This window comes from Belonocnema kinseyi, chromosome 10, assembly GCF_010883055.1.
Source record: "Belonocnema kinseyi isolate 2016_QV_RU_SX_M_011 chromosome 10, B_treatae_v1, whole genome shotgun sequence".
In the NCBI taxonomy this organism is placed as follows: domain Eukaryota; kingdom Metazoa; phylum Arthropoda; class Insecta; order Hymenoptera; family Cynipidae; genus Belonocnema; species Belonocnema kinseyi.
Window position 1 is genome coordinate 103268652 of NC_046666.1, and position 14581 is coordinate 103283232.

The window sequence follows — 14581 nt, forward strand, 5'->3', positions numbered from 1 at the left end:
GTAACGTATTAAGCTGACCACGTAGGCCCCAGCGTACGTGACTTTTAATAAGGCTACATTTTCATGTATACCATTTTATCTTATTAGGTATATTAAGCAAATGATTTTATCCTAAAATTAAAGAAGAAGAGAGAGAGAGAATGTTCAAGAATTCATACTAACACCCTAAATAACTTTAATAAGCAATTTCATAAAACAATTATTAATTTTTTATACGAATTTAAATTAACTCGTATCCAACGATAAAGAAAGTTTCTTCTTTATCGACTGAGATTATAAAATCAACGAGTTTAATCGACGGCAATACGCAAGCCGTCACACCTTATCCCTTATTTTAAAAGTTGTTTTATTATTCAATAATAGAAATAACTTTTACATTACTGAGAATTTCCTTATATTTTTTTTTGACAAGATTATCATGGAATTGTGATATGACGAAATTTGAATTCATTAAACATGACGGTATTGAGGGTCGGCTCTCTAGATTCAAGATCCATGGTGTATGACCGAGAAGAGGAGCGCGGGCATAGGGGCAAGTAATGAAGGCTAAGAAAACTGTCAACAGTCTGTTAAGACGTGTTGCTAAAAGGGCTAGTTTTGAAAATGACCCTTTTTTTAATATAAAAAAAAAGAAAAAAGGTATAATCCCTTGTTTTCTTACTAGTGGCCACACCCAGTGTAAGAGTGTAAGAGTGTGTTAAGTAAGATGCCGACTATATAAAATGTAATATTACAATTTCTTCTGCTGGCTTGTGATTTCTATCCTACAAATCGGACTATCCCTATGCTGAATGCGGTAATAATACGTGAGGAAATTAGTAATTTTACAGTTATATTTCGTAATTTTTTTCATTTTTTACAGTGTATGAGATTGCATGAATTCATACGTGTTGAAAATCACTATGTTCAGTGTGTGTAAAAAAAGGACCATGCTGTACAAAGTAAAATTCCACAGACTGGTAAAATTACCGACTGCGCATAAATTTCTATTTTCTAACGAAAATTTCTCCACTTCATGGTGTATTTACACGCCTGTTTGCTGGTTGCCAGCCAGCCGAAAAGTCATAAGAGTGAAAGAGACAGAGCGGTAAATTAAAAGAAAAGTAACATCTATCTCTTTCACTCTTATGATTTTTCTGCTGGTTGACGACCAGTCGACAGGCGTGCAAATATAACATAATGGTGATTTTAGATTCGTCCGTATAATATTCCACATTTGTGTAATTTTCACGATAGAGCTTTTTTTTCGATCGTTTGTTCGCGTGTTATGAGCGAGCGTACATTTTAGTTTGCAAACTTTATAGCTCACTTTCGGCGAAAGCATAAATGCGACTGACTGATTTTAAATTATAAATTTTATGCCATATAAGCTTGCGTAATTATAAATATATTCTTAATATGATCTTAATGATTTAAGTATCTGAGGCTAGGTTGATAGTTTGGAGAAATTTTCCACTTTCCGTTGTTTCATTTAACGTCACATATTAAATTTTAGTTTAGTAATGAATTTTGCGCTTTTCTATAATTTTAGACATTTATATACTAATTTCATGCTGAAAAAGAATCTAAAATTTTATTTTAAAATCATCAAAAATTTAAATTTTCTGTTATCTTTTAAAAGCCTTCTTAATATTAAAATAATTTTTAAAGTTTAAAAATTATATTTTTAATGAATTCTAATGTTTCCTATTTTTTTTAATTGTGCAAAATTAGAAATTGACCTCAAAATTTTCCAGAATTTTTTTTGACAATTTTTTGAAATGTTTTAAAAAGTTGTAGAATATTCGCTCAAAATTAATTGTTGATGAACTTGATAATTTTAAAATTAAAATTAAAATTATTTCTTGAAAACAAGATCCCACTCCATCTTCACTCCATTGGGAATCGAACCACAAAACTTCTGATTTCCGGTCAGGTGCTTTTCCAATTAAGCCATTAGAGGGATCAGAATAAGAACCCTTAATTTAAGAACACAACGCGAATTTTTAACTAGGTGTTAATGGTACAAGTAATTAATTCATAATTTTTAAATTTATCTGCTATATCATCAGAGATTGTACCTTACCGTCAGCAGATCAACCCTCCAAACATCCATCTAGTCTTATTAAGACGTTAAGAATTTTCTGTTATTGAAGATTCTTAACTTGATCGATATTGTGTAGATTTTCTGCCTTAATGGTTTGGAGGGTTGATCTGCTGTCGGTAAAGTACAATCTCTGATGATATAGCAGATAAATTAAAAAATTATGAATTGATAATTTTATTTCAAATTTTGAAATCTTTTTGAATATTCTCTTTAAATTACCTTTAAAAATAAAACAAAATGTTTAATCTTATTAGGAAACTTAAGAAAACTTTTTTATTCTATTCAAATCTTTCAAAATTCTTAACAAGCTTTTTCTTTCGAAATTTAAAAAAATCTATATTTCCCTCAACATTTGTCGGCCTTACAGCAAATAACAAACTGAAAACATTCACTAAAATCATATTCATGGATAATGCAATCAGTCAGGTTTTCGAACAAATTTAAAACCTTTTTGACAATTTTGAAAGGTAATGAAAGAATATTCCTCAGATTCATATGAAAATATAAAAGGATTTTTTGTTTTAAAAAATAAATTGTTAGAGAAAATTTAAAAAGATTTCTAAAAATGCTGGAAAAAGTCCAAAATATCTTCTGCAATTTTTTAATTTTTTAAGACTCAAAAATTTGACGAAAAATTTGGCATTGGAAAATAAATAATATATAAAAAAAGAATTCTTAACTATGCAGATTAATTTTAAAACAAGAAAAAAATTAATAGAATATTTAAAGTTTGAACTAACAATTTTTTCATCTTGAATACTTGAATTTTCAATCCAAAATTTAAAATAAAAACATTAATTTTTAAACAAATATTTTTATTTTCAATAAAGAAAGGAATTTCCATACAAGCTTTATTGTCTACTAAAAAACAACGAATTAAAAAATGTTTACATTTTTAAAAAAATTTATTAATTAAAATTAGTTTTTTTAATATTTACACAAGTTTTCTGAAGTTTATATACGTGAAATTTTTAATTCAATAACCTTAGAAACTATCAGGAATTTCATTGTTCCGGACTTTTCTAATTTAGGAATTTTCAATTGTCTGTATTATATTAAATATTACATCAAATTATATAAATTTAGGAGATACATATACGCATATATGCGATAAATCACACTGCTGGCCATGTCTTACGACCGTGAACTTGATGGTATATAAATATTTACTTTTTCGGAAATTTCGGAGTGTTTATACTTTTGTTTACCGGATTCTCGAGTCAAAGCATTTTTTTACAAGTTTGAAAAAGTTTCAAAATATTTTAAAATTTTCTTTCAAAAATTTTGTTTTTAAAATAAAAAATAAATTAAAACTTTCCCCGAAATGTTAGAAAAAAAATTTTTATTTCTTAAAACCTTTCTAAATTCTGAAAAAGAATCCAAAACTTTATTTTTAAATCTTTAGAAGTCTAAATTTTCTTTTATCTTTTAAAAATCTTCTCTATATTATAATTATTTTTTAAGTATTAAAGTTATATTTTAAAAGAATTCTAATTTTTCCTATTTTTTTTAATTGTACAAAGTTATGAAAAATACCTTAAAATTTTCAAGAATCTTTTTTCGGCAATTTTTTAAAATGTTTTGAAAAAGTTATAGAATATTCTCTCAAAATTAATTTTCGATAATTTTGATCATTTTCTTTTAAAATCTGCGAATATTTTTAAGTATTCTCTTCGAATGAACTTTAAAAAAAAAGAAAAATGTTAAATTTTTGTAGGAAACCTTAGAAAAGTTTTTTATCATCTTCAAATCTTTAAATTAAAAAATTTCAATTAATCTTAAACCAAAAAAAAAATAGAATAGTTACATTTTGAACCTTGGTAAATACTTCAATTTTCAATCCAAAATTTTAAATAGAAGATTTAATTTTCAACCAAATATTTAAATTTTCAAAACAAAATAGACATTTTCATACAAGCTTTATTTTCTACCAATAAAAGCGAATTTGAAAAATATGTATTCCAATTTTAAATTAAAAAAAAAACACATATTTCCAATAAGGATTTTAAATTTCCACCATTTATTGCCATGGCTTACAAAAATAATTATTAAGACTTAGATTAATAGTCTTTGAAACTAATCGTTCAATTAAAAAACCCCTGTCATTTTTTGCAAGATTACATGATTTTTCCGCTTTTTCCACAACATTTAAAAAAATTCAAAAATGCGTAGAAACTTATTTTAAACTTTGAAAGGTTTCAAGAGAACGAAAGAATATTCTTAAGATTAATGCGAAAATTTCAAAGGATTTTTTTTTATATTAATTTTTTGACCAAATTTCAAAAAATATTACAATTTTTTAACATTTCTATAAATTCCGCGAAAAAATTGGAATATTTTAAGACAAGTTTTTAAATTTTAAAATATTTTTTGGAATTTTAAGAAAAATTCGCCTCCATTTCAGACATTTAGAAATTTTAGAAGATTCTGAGTGATTACAAAAAAATATTACTGAGAATTTACCAAATATTTTTTTAAATCAACTTACATTTGTAACACAAAAAATGACTTTTCTACTAAGATTAATGTTCAAGCATTAAAAATACAAATTAAATAGTTCAGTTTTCAACCCAAAAACAACGGATTTAAAAAAGTTTAATTTTCAATTCAAAATCAACAAAATTCCAAAAAGAGTTAAATTTTTAATGAAAAAGATGATTTTTTCCCGAGAAGATAAATTTTCTACCAATAAACAATTAATTCAAAAAATATATGATAATCTTTAAACATCAAACAATTATTAGTTTTCAATAAAAATGTTTGTTATTTTCCACCATTGTTTATTTTTTTCACCGTTATGTACTAAAAGAATGATTAGAATTTTGATTAATAGGCTCTTAAATTAATCTTTGAATATTAAAAAAACAGTACTTTTTTCAAAATGTTTAATTGTGCATGATAATAAAAATTCCATTAAGATCTTTCAGATTCTTTTGTGTCAAATTTTTAATTAAAGAATCTCAAATTCACCTAGCCAGTTTACGAACTAGAATATAGACAATATACGCGAAATTACCCACTCTGATCTTCTCTACCGACATTGTCAAACTGGAAAAATGCCGCCTCATGGACATAGGAACACGGGACTAGGCATGCCAACCTAACTTGGCGTGCGGGGTTGAATCCACGGGAGGGGGGAAAATTCCATGAGTGGGGAGAGCCGCCATCTTACGATGTGCTATTTGATTATGCGCACGAGCATTTTTTCCGACAAACTGTGCATGAAAATATAAACATGTGGGCGCTCCCATATTTTTCGCGGAACATCGAAAGGTGGCGGACCTCCCCCCTCATTGCATCACCCCCGCAATGGCATGCCTAGTCCCTTGTTTCCTATGTCCATGTGCCGCTCTGTTTAACCGCTCATGTAGAACCGTCTATCGTGTATTTCAGTTCGTAAACTGGCCTGAGTAATTGGGGACACTTTATTTTATTTCGCAATAGCTCAGGTAAAAGAGGGCGTTGTTGAAAATCGTTCAAAATTGAATACATGGGATCGGCAATCTCCCCACCTCATCTCTGGTTGAAACTAGGGACCCTGTAGGAAGGGACACGCCATGTGGCTATATGATGGGGGGAATTGGAACGGATGTTGGAGCCAACGGTAGAAGGCGCGAGGTTTTCAAATGCCAATAAATAATATACCTGAATCGTGTATTCAATAAGATTGGGAGAATAAAAGTAATTAATAGTTTTGAAGTTCAAAAAATAGACAATAGTAATGTTTATGAAATAAAAAAATTGAATTATAAAGAGAAACAGTATTATGAATCCATAAACTAGAAAACAAGCCAAATACTAATCCAATTAACATCGAGAGGAAAAGCAAAACATTGCTTGCCTTTTTTTTGCAGAATTTTTGCAACTTTCTGCTGCACAAACACGCATTATAAATACCCAATTTTTCTTCACATAACAGAAAATGTTAGGGTTAGAATGCACTGACAAACCACTTCAATATGTCAACAAGCACTATTCACATACCGAAGCGCAAAGCTGCAGTAAATTTTGGTATAGTATCTTGATATGGAACGGAAGTGTCTCTCTCTTCTCACTCGACCAATCCGCAGTCAGCTGTCACATGGCGCGTCCCTTACTACAGGGTCAAAACTGCTCTTTAAAATTCTTTCAATGGAAAATATATCCTAAAAAATGAAAATCTAAAATGGAAAATTGTTATGGTAAAAGATTTTAGAATTAAACATTGTAAACTTAATGATTTCATGATTGAAAAAGTTAAGAATTATGCTTAGCATTTTAAAAAAGTTGAAACCAAACTTATTTTAAATTGTATTATATATATTGTGGAATAAAATTCTTGATTTTTCACGTGTTTGGATAGATTTTTCTTATAAAAACTTATAAAAATCCCAGCCGAAGAAAAAATTCACTATCACTTTCCGGTCTAAAATAATTCCTGGTCATTTCCCAGTTTCTCGGTCCAGCGGTCACCCTGAATCATGATATTTCAGAACCTTATTTATTTTTTCTCGAATGATAATACATATTTCGTGCTTGGTATCTTAACAATTTTTCATTAAGGAATCAATTTAAATAATATATAGTTAAATAATTCTGACTTATTTTTTTAATGTATGCAATCACTAGTTGATTTTTGCATTTCTTCAGTTCTTGATATCAGCTTGAACTTTTGGTATCATAACGGTAAACATTTTCTTTTTATAACGAAGCCAAGAATAAAGAATCTTGAAAACAATTATCTTGAAAAAACTAAAGTCGCCTTAAAATATGCAGAATACAGAAATAAAATATTTGCCATTATTGATTGTTGTGAGACGTAACCTCGCAAATCTTGCAATCAGCTGAGTTTGCTCCCTGTTCAACTTAAATGGTTATTCACAATAAAATGATGTCTAATACATCAATGAGAGAATTCGAGAACCTGATTAGCTGCGAGAATTACATGGTTGGGAATCTACATTGGCCGCCAGGCTCACTTGCCGCATGTGGATACGACGCAAGAGTGACAGCGCCAGTGTTGGCAATACATTGTAACATTGATATACGTTATCAGGGCATCTGTACGTACTACATAATATAAAATGGGCGCTACATTTGAAAAATACACGCTGAGAATTGATGTTTTCTCTATAACCGTATTCAAGGAGGAAATTCGCTTTCCAGTATTATATATAATAAACTTCAATTATCCTATTTGCAAAATTCGAGTCAGGACTTGGGCGCAGGGGGGGGGGGGCAAGCCGCCGTGGCCCCTCTCTAGATTCGCACCAGGAAGTAAGGTTAGTAACCCATTTTTCTATAGAGCGACGCACGTTAACCCACGCAAATAAAAAAGACGTATGATGTGAAATATAAATAGCTATCATAATAAACTCTTGGAAAAGTATTGTATTAATTCTTTAACCTATAGTCTATTATTATTTTATTATTGGTTATTATTTATTTAATAAATCATGATTATAATTTTAGCTCACGCCTATTTGTGAACTGAGTAAAATTTCGTTTAGAATCATAATATTTGCAAGAACTATTTTTTGGTAAATGTGTGGGTTAAAAAATCATATAGTCTAATTTAAATATTTCATGTATCATATCACATGTTATTTTATTTTTAATTTATGTTTTGATAACAATGCTTTTGTATAATTTTAAAGTAAATAATCTATACCATGTAAATGTATTTATATAATTCGATATAAAGTTAGTGATTTTGAATTTGGCAGGGAACCGAGATGGCGCTTGCATATTTCCATCTAATATAGTATCTTAGGGTGCATTTATACCTCTGCCTGCCTGCTCGGTGCAAGCAGTTCTTTGCTCAAGGCTATTCACACGACCAGTTTTCCGAGGAATTTTGACCGCGGAAATTTGAAAATGGCGCGGGAACTGTAACTATTGTTAAATTATTAAATGAAATAAACCAAGTTTCTATACTTGAAATTGAAAATTATTGTAATTAATTTAATTTTTGTGACATAATGTAAAAATATATCAAATTCCTAACCCCGAAATGAGTATTTCACAATGAATACACTAACAATTGTTTACAGATGAGTTGATGTCAGTCGCTGTGTGCTGCGGAGACTTTTATTCAGCAAGAGAAGGAAAATTTGTAAGTAGATATTATTTCCTCTTAAGTACTTTATTATTATTCTGAAATGTAATATTTTTAAAATAAATGTATACTTTTGTCAGCAATTTTAAAAATGTTGTACAAAAGGTATAAAGTGTTAAACCTTTTTTTACGCAGACAATTCGCATAAGTATTTGACAGTTTCGAGTGCACTTAAAGCAACAACGAAAAGGTAATTACTATAGGGTGTTTCTTATTTATACTTGGTGGATTTTTTTTTTTAAATTTCTCTGCTTTCCCTCCCATTTTTGTTTGAATACCCAAAAAAATTTTCAAATTTGAGCTAAATCAGTTAATATTTAGGGGTGGTGCAAATACCATAAAGTTTCCCATTGATTTAACACGTTCCCATTGATTTAAAACAAATGATAATATTTTTAATTACTAATTTATTTATTATGAAAACTCCTAAGTGTTTAAGCGAATTTAATTTGTTTAAACAATTTTTTGCCTACATTATTTAATTTTTGCTATTATTCGAAAGATTGAAATATTTTCATGTTCTGATTAGCTTTTTAAGAATATTCTTAAATGTTTAAATAAACTAAAATTGTTAACAAAAAATTCTTTACTGATTCGATGTATTTTTTATTAGTAAATAAGACAAAATGCTTTATTACCTTATTCTAACTTCTTTATTTTGAAGAAAATTTGACGAGAAATAAAAACTCATTGTTCTTTAGAAGATCTACATACATGTACTACCTACCCACATACATGGCAAAGATTAAACGCCAAATAGTAGGAGTTAAAACGTGCACCCTATGTCGCGAAATTGTTTTCCTTCGACGATGCAGTGACATCATACGTGTGGTGCAAAGCTCGTATTTTCTCGCAGCGGAGCACAATATATATTTCATAATAACATAAAGGATTGTCAAGAATAATCATCAGTATTTGCCGTTTTGTTCGGGCATTAAGTGTACTCGAGCACCCATTTGACCAGCTGGTGGAATAAACATGGCGGACCATAGTACCTTCCTATTTAGAGCTCTAGAACATACAGTTCCCATCTCTTTCACTCTTAGGGACTTTTAGCATGCAATTCGCTGATCTGCAATCGTGTGAAAGCACCCTTAATATCTACGTACTTTGGTTGGTCATGCGGTGAACTGAACTAAAAACAGCTGATTCTTTCGCGTAGCAGCACATGTTTATACGGCGGGTTGTATAATTTTCCTTCATTTTCGAAAACTATTGCAGTTTCAATATCCATATACAGCTGGCTGTAAGAAAGTAGTGTCTTTTTAAAGAATTAGTTCTGCATGACATGAAATATTTGTTTTAATTGACATTTTCATCGAATTTATAACAGGAAAAATGGCTGACCGCGATAGCGCATCTGAAAGCGATTCAAGCTCGATTGACGGTGGACCAATTATGATGCCACCATCTCCAATAACCCGAGAACAGCTTCAGAAAAGAATCGATTCTTTGCAACAACATAACCGCGTTTTAAAAGTAGAACTAGAAACATACAAGCTTAGAGTGAAAGCACTTCAAGAGGAAAATCGCAGCCTTCGCCAGGCCTCCGTTATTATAGTAAGTTCATTGCCCGACTTCACACCAGAAATCGGTTTATTTTACTAGTTCGTGATTCATAACTGAACTATTTGCTACCTCGTTTTTACAACTATTTTTTTTGCGTATTTTATATTACAGGATTTCATAATTATTGTTTTCTCAGTTTGCCCTTCAGATTTAAGCTGATAAAGACACCGAACCGATTTTATGGTTATTACAACGATTTTTCAAAAAATGGTATACTATGTGAAAAAATTATTAATCAGTCTTTAATTTGAAGGTGAGAGTAAGGTCATTCTTCTCTTCGAAAGAACGTACGTAAATGATAATTAGGTAAAAAATTAGTTTCTGATATGAGTGGAATCATGCGATTAAGCTGCGCCTGAATTTCATAGTGTAAATTAGAGTTTTTAATCATTTATATTACAGAATGAGTATTTTTACAATACATTGTTCAAATAAAAATGCGGATTGGTCTACCCGTTTCTCCAGTTTTATGAGCTGAGTGCTAGTTTTTAGTTTCCTCTTGGATCTGCATGAACTCAGTTCGCCAAGCTTAGGGTCAGATTGGCTTGTACGTTTTCGGCCCGCGCAGTTCTCTGTAGTAACTTGGTCTTCGTTTCGAAATAATAAATTAATCCCTATACAGAAGACTTCTTTTAAACAGATAGAAAAAAAGTCTGAAAAATAGTAAGATTTTTTGGCGTAAATTATAAGTTGAACGCGATAGGTTTATCTTTGTCTGCTTGGTTTGGTACAGAATCGATAATGTTATATTTACAACTCATGTTGTATTTAAAAATCCAGAAAGGTTGCATATATGGGATAAAATTTGGCAAGTCTTCTCGCCTAAAATGTTGTGGTCGCCAATCTTATTCAAACTCCGCCAGATTGTAGTTCTAATGGACCTCCTAATACAGTTATCCAATTTCACTTTTTTATGAGAGTTTTGGAAAGTTCTTTTAACAAGATTTACAATCAAAATAATCACTAAGCAATGCACAAATGATTTCACCTTGATTTTTCATTTTAAAAAAATTTGAGTTTGTCGAAATTTGGAATTTTTGTAATCAGGCTAGAAAAAAAGCTTGATTTTTATATTGAAAAGCATCCAAAACCAAATATGGGATGGGAACCGTTAGTTGAGTTGTAGGAGGTAGTACGAGCGCGGGCAAAGGTATTATAAACGTAGATGCGGTGCGTGCTTAGTTACCTGCGATAAATATAGACAGCGCGTCCGGCGAAAATTGTCAGTTCCCCTCTACCCACCGCTCCAGGGCTATAGCACCCATCGACAACAGCCACTTGGAGCGCTGTAAGCAACTCTCACTAGGCCCTTCGAGGAGCACTAATGGTTACTTACCCCGGACAAGAACCATTTGGATTGAAATTAAGTTTAGTAAATTACCAAGTTTTTACATTTATAAGTTATAACTTTGCAACACATGGTTATTTTAAATAAATACCACAAATAAAAGTCGATGAATAAATTATATTACGGTTTCATATATTTCCCAATATTTCTAAAATTATTACTTATAATTTTCATTGTATATATTGTCTATATATAGTTCTTTAATATTATTTATTTTTATTTTTATGGTCTGCAATTTCTATGGATTTTTTTAGACTTATAAAAATATAATTATAATTCCAAGTGATATGAAAATTGTTCTTTCGGTTTTTAGATGTTAAGACGGCAGTTACAAGCCCAATTACGTTTCGCATTGGCAAACAAAATTAGACGAACAGAATTTCACTGTCATATTCATAAGAAATATCATGTTCCATAAAATATATTTTAAAATAAACTTTAAATTATTATAATTACTACAGCTTACTTGAAATATATATATAATTCAAATTATTTTTTAAGTTTTTCAGAACTTTTAAATATATTTATAATGATTTCCATTTTGTCATAAAATTTATGTAAAATTCTGCAAAAAATGCTTCAAAATCTTCCAGACTTTTTTACAATATCATAAATCTTTTAAAATTTTTGAAATATTTTCGACACTGTAAACTTCCCGAAATTATAAAATTCTGAAACCTGAAAATCGCGAATTTAAAAATTCTAGAATGATGAGATTCTGGACAGTTTACAATATTATCGAATTTGAAAATTCTCGAATAATAAAACACCAGGCCGAATGCTGTCCAATGATAAAATATACAAACTAGAAAATTCCCGAATTGCAGAAATTGAGAAAGCAGTTTTGTGGTCAATATTATTTATTTATTACGAATACAATAATCAAATATTTTTATTATAGAAATTTTGTTTAATGTTTAATTTTGACAAATTATTGTTTTAATTTAAAATAACAATAATTGTATAAAAATGTGATACAAACATAAATTTAAAAACACGTGACCTTCAATTGAATCAAACTTTACAAGATTCAATTCAGACTAATTTAACGCGACTTTTATTTTCATTTTTTTTAATAATAATTTTATTTTTGCGAGAGTTTTCTCTAATATACAAAAATACAATTCATATTTTCAAACATCGTTTTTTATTCAAAAATACATTTGTTCAATTATTGTTATTTTAAATTCTAACAATAATTTGTGGAAACTTTAAACATTAAAAAAGTTTTTTCTTTGGTATAAGTATTTAATTATTCTATTTAAAAAAAAATTGTTATCAAACTATTTTTTTATTGTTCAAATTAGGGAGTTGTCTAGCCCGGATGTTGTATAATTCGGAAATTTTCTTTCGGCAATTCTCAAATTCTGTAAGATTGTAAATTGTCGAGAATTTTCTATTTCGGAACTTTTATATTTCGACAATGTTATAATTTCGGAATTTTTACAGTGATGTGGAAATTTTATTTTTCGGAAATAGCGACTGAAAAATCCCGAATAATAAAATTCCGGACACTGTAAAATTCGTAAATTGAAAGATAATCAAAGAATAAAATTCCCGAAATTATAAAAGTCGAATTGGAGAATTCACGAAAAATGAAATAAATAAAATTCTGGACAATAAGATAATACCGAATTTGAAAAATCCCTAAAGAAAATGGCTAAATTATAAAATATCCGAACTAGAAAATTAATGAATTTAAACAATTCAAAAAATTTTATATTAAATATTATTTATTTTAAAAAATACAGTAATCGAATATATATTTCTGTATGAAAAATTTTGTTTGAAAATGTGCATAGTATTTGAAAAAAATATTGAAAAGTTCTGAAAAATCGAATTTTTTTCAATAAAAAAATAATAAAAATAAATTTTGATATAAATCGTTGTTGAATTGAATCCTGCAAAGTTTGTTTCAAAAATGTTCTTATATAGGTACGAAGAAAATTTAGTCAGAACATTTTTTTTCTTTCAAAGCGCACGTGTTTTTTAATGTATTTTTTAATACAATTTTAATAAAATTATTATTCAGGTGCCGAAGATTTCATTTTTTGGGATTCCTCGTTCATCCCTTTCGGGATTTTTTCAACGGTGCCATATTTTTATACCTTCTATTAAAATTATGTAATTTTTCAAAATAAAAAGTCAACATTTCAAAACATTTTAAAATCATCAAAAGTATCAATTCTTTTTAAAATTATTTCAAATCTTTTTAAATTATTTTTAAAAAATTTCGGAACTTTTAAGTGTCTTTTAGACTGATTACCATTTTTCCTAACATTTTTGTAAAATCCTGTTATTTAAGAATCAACATGAAATACTTTTACCTTGGAAATACAGATAAAAAAATAAAACAATAATAATTGTAACATTCAAAGTTTAAATTTCTCACTCTGAAATTGTGACAATTCTTTTTCAAATTGTTTAATATTGAAAATTGTTTTTTTTTTAATTTCCAAACTAAATAGATTCAAAATGGAATATTTTATACTGAAATAATATTTCAAAAAGATTTTGAAATTAAATAAAGGCGTTCATTTAAGAAGCCTAATTCAAACGTTTACACTTGTATCTCTAATAAGGCTTTCGAATTAAATTAGTTCAAATTTTAACGTTAAAATATGTAAATTATATCATTTTGAACAAATCTAGAATCATCTTGTAAAATCAATCACTGTTAAATTTTTAATACTCGAACTGCAGTTCAATTTTCAAATTTACTTACTTTTCCCGATTTGTCCCGTTCGCGAGTATAGCTCAATATTTAGAACAACTTTCATTTTTTTTGAAGTAGTAATTTTTCGGTCCTAACTTACGGGACAATCATTTTATTCTTTGAAAGATTTTTTACAAATTTTGTTGATAATTTTTACATTCTCATCCAAAATAAGAAGGTATTAGTTTTTTTTAATGAAAAATTAAGTTTTCGGATTTTATCAAATGTCGACGTTTTGAGGCCTCTTGAGTCAGAAAAACAAGTTTTTACGTCGGGGTTTGTTTGTCCGGCGTCTTCGTTGTTGTCTGTATACCGGATAACTTTCGAAAGACTGGTCGGATTGAATTGGATTTTGACTTTGATAACTTTTTTTGATAAAATCAAACTTACCAAAGTTAAAGGATTTTCAAAATCCAAAAAACCAAACGAAAATGGACATTTGAAGTAAAAAAAAGCTTGATATGGAAAAAAGTCAAGAGGCGAAAAACGCTATTTTTTCAAGGCCCCATGATTATTTTATCACATTCTTATCCATAATGAGAAGAGTTTTATGCGAAAAATGACTTCCGCGAATTTCATGCAATTTCGACGTTTTGAGGCTCCTTAAGTCATAAAAACAAGTTTTTACGTCGGTATCTGTGTCTCTCTGGCGTCTACGTCGTCGTTGTAATTGTGGGTCCGGATGCAATAAGGGCACATAAAATTTTTTCGTGCGAAAACGAAGTCCCCTGGAGGCTTTAGAAAAAATTTTCGAATTTTAATTTT

The 14581-nt window shown here is 29.0% G+C and overlaps 1 protein-coding gene across 2 annotated transcripts in view; it reads left to right on the forward strand.

Moving 5' to 3' along the window:
• The first annotated feature begins 9320 nt into the window (after positions 1 to 9320).
• LOC117181391 (coiled-coil domain-containing protein 6) overlaps positions 9321 to 14581 on the forward strand; it is a 154240-nt gene continuing 148979 nt past the window's right edge. The window contains exons 1-2 of one of the 2 annotated variants that reach the window (XM_033373999.1): positions 9321 to 9429; positions 9517 to 9743. In XM_033373999.1, the coding sequence (XP_033229890.1) occupies positions 9522 to 9743 (222 nt within the window). In that variant the 5' untranslated portion in view covers positions 9321 to 9429; positions 9517 to 9521. Of the gene's footprint in view, positions 9438 to 9516; positions 9744 to 14581 lie in introns of both variants that reach the window. The other variant, XM_033374000.1, reaches the window with a different exon arrangement.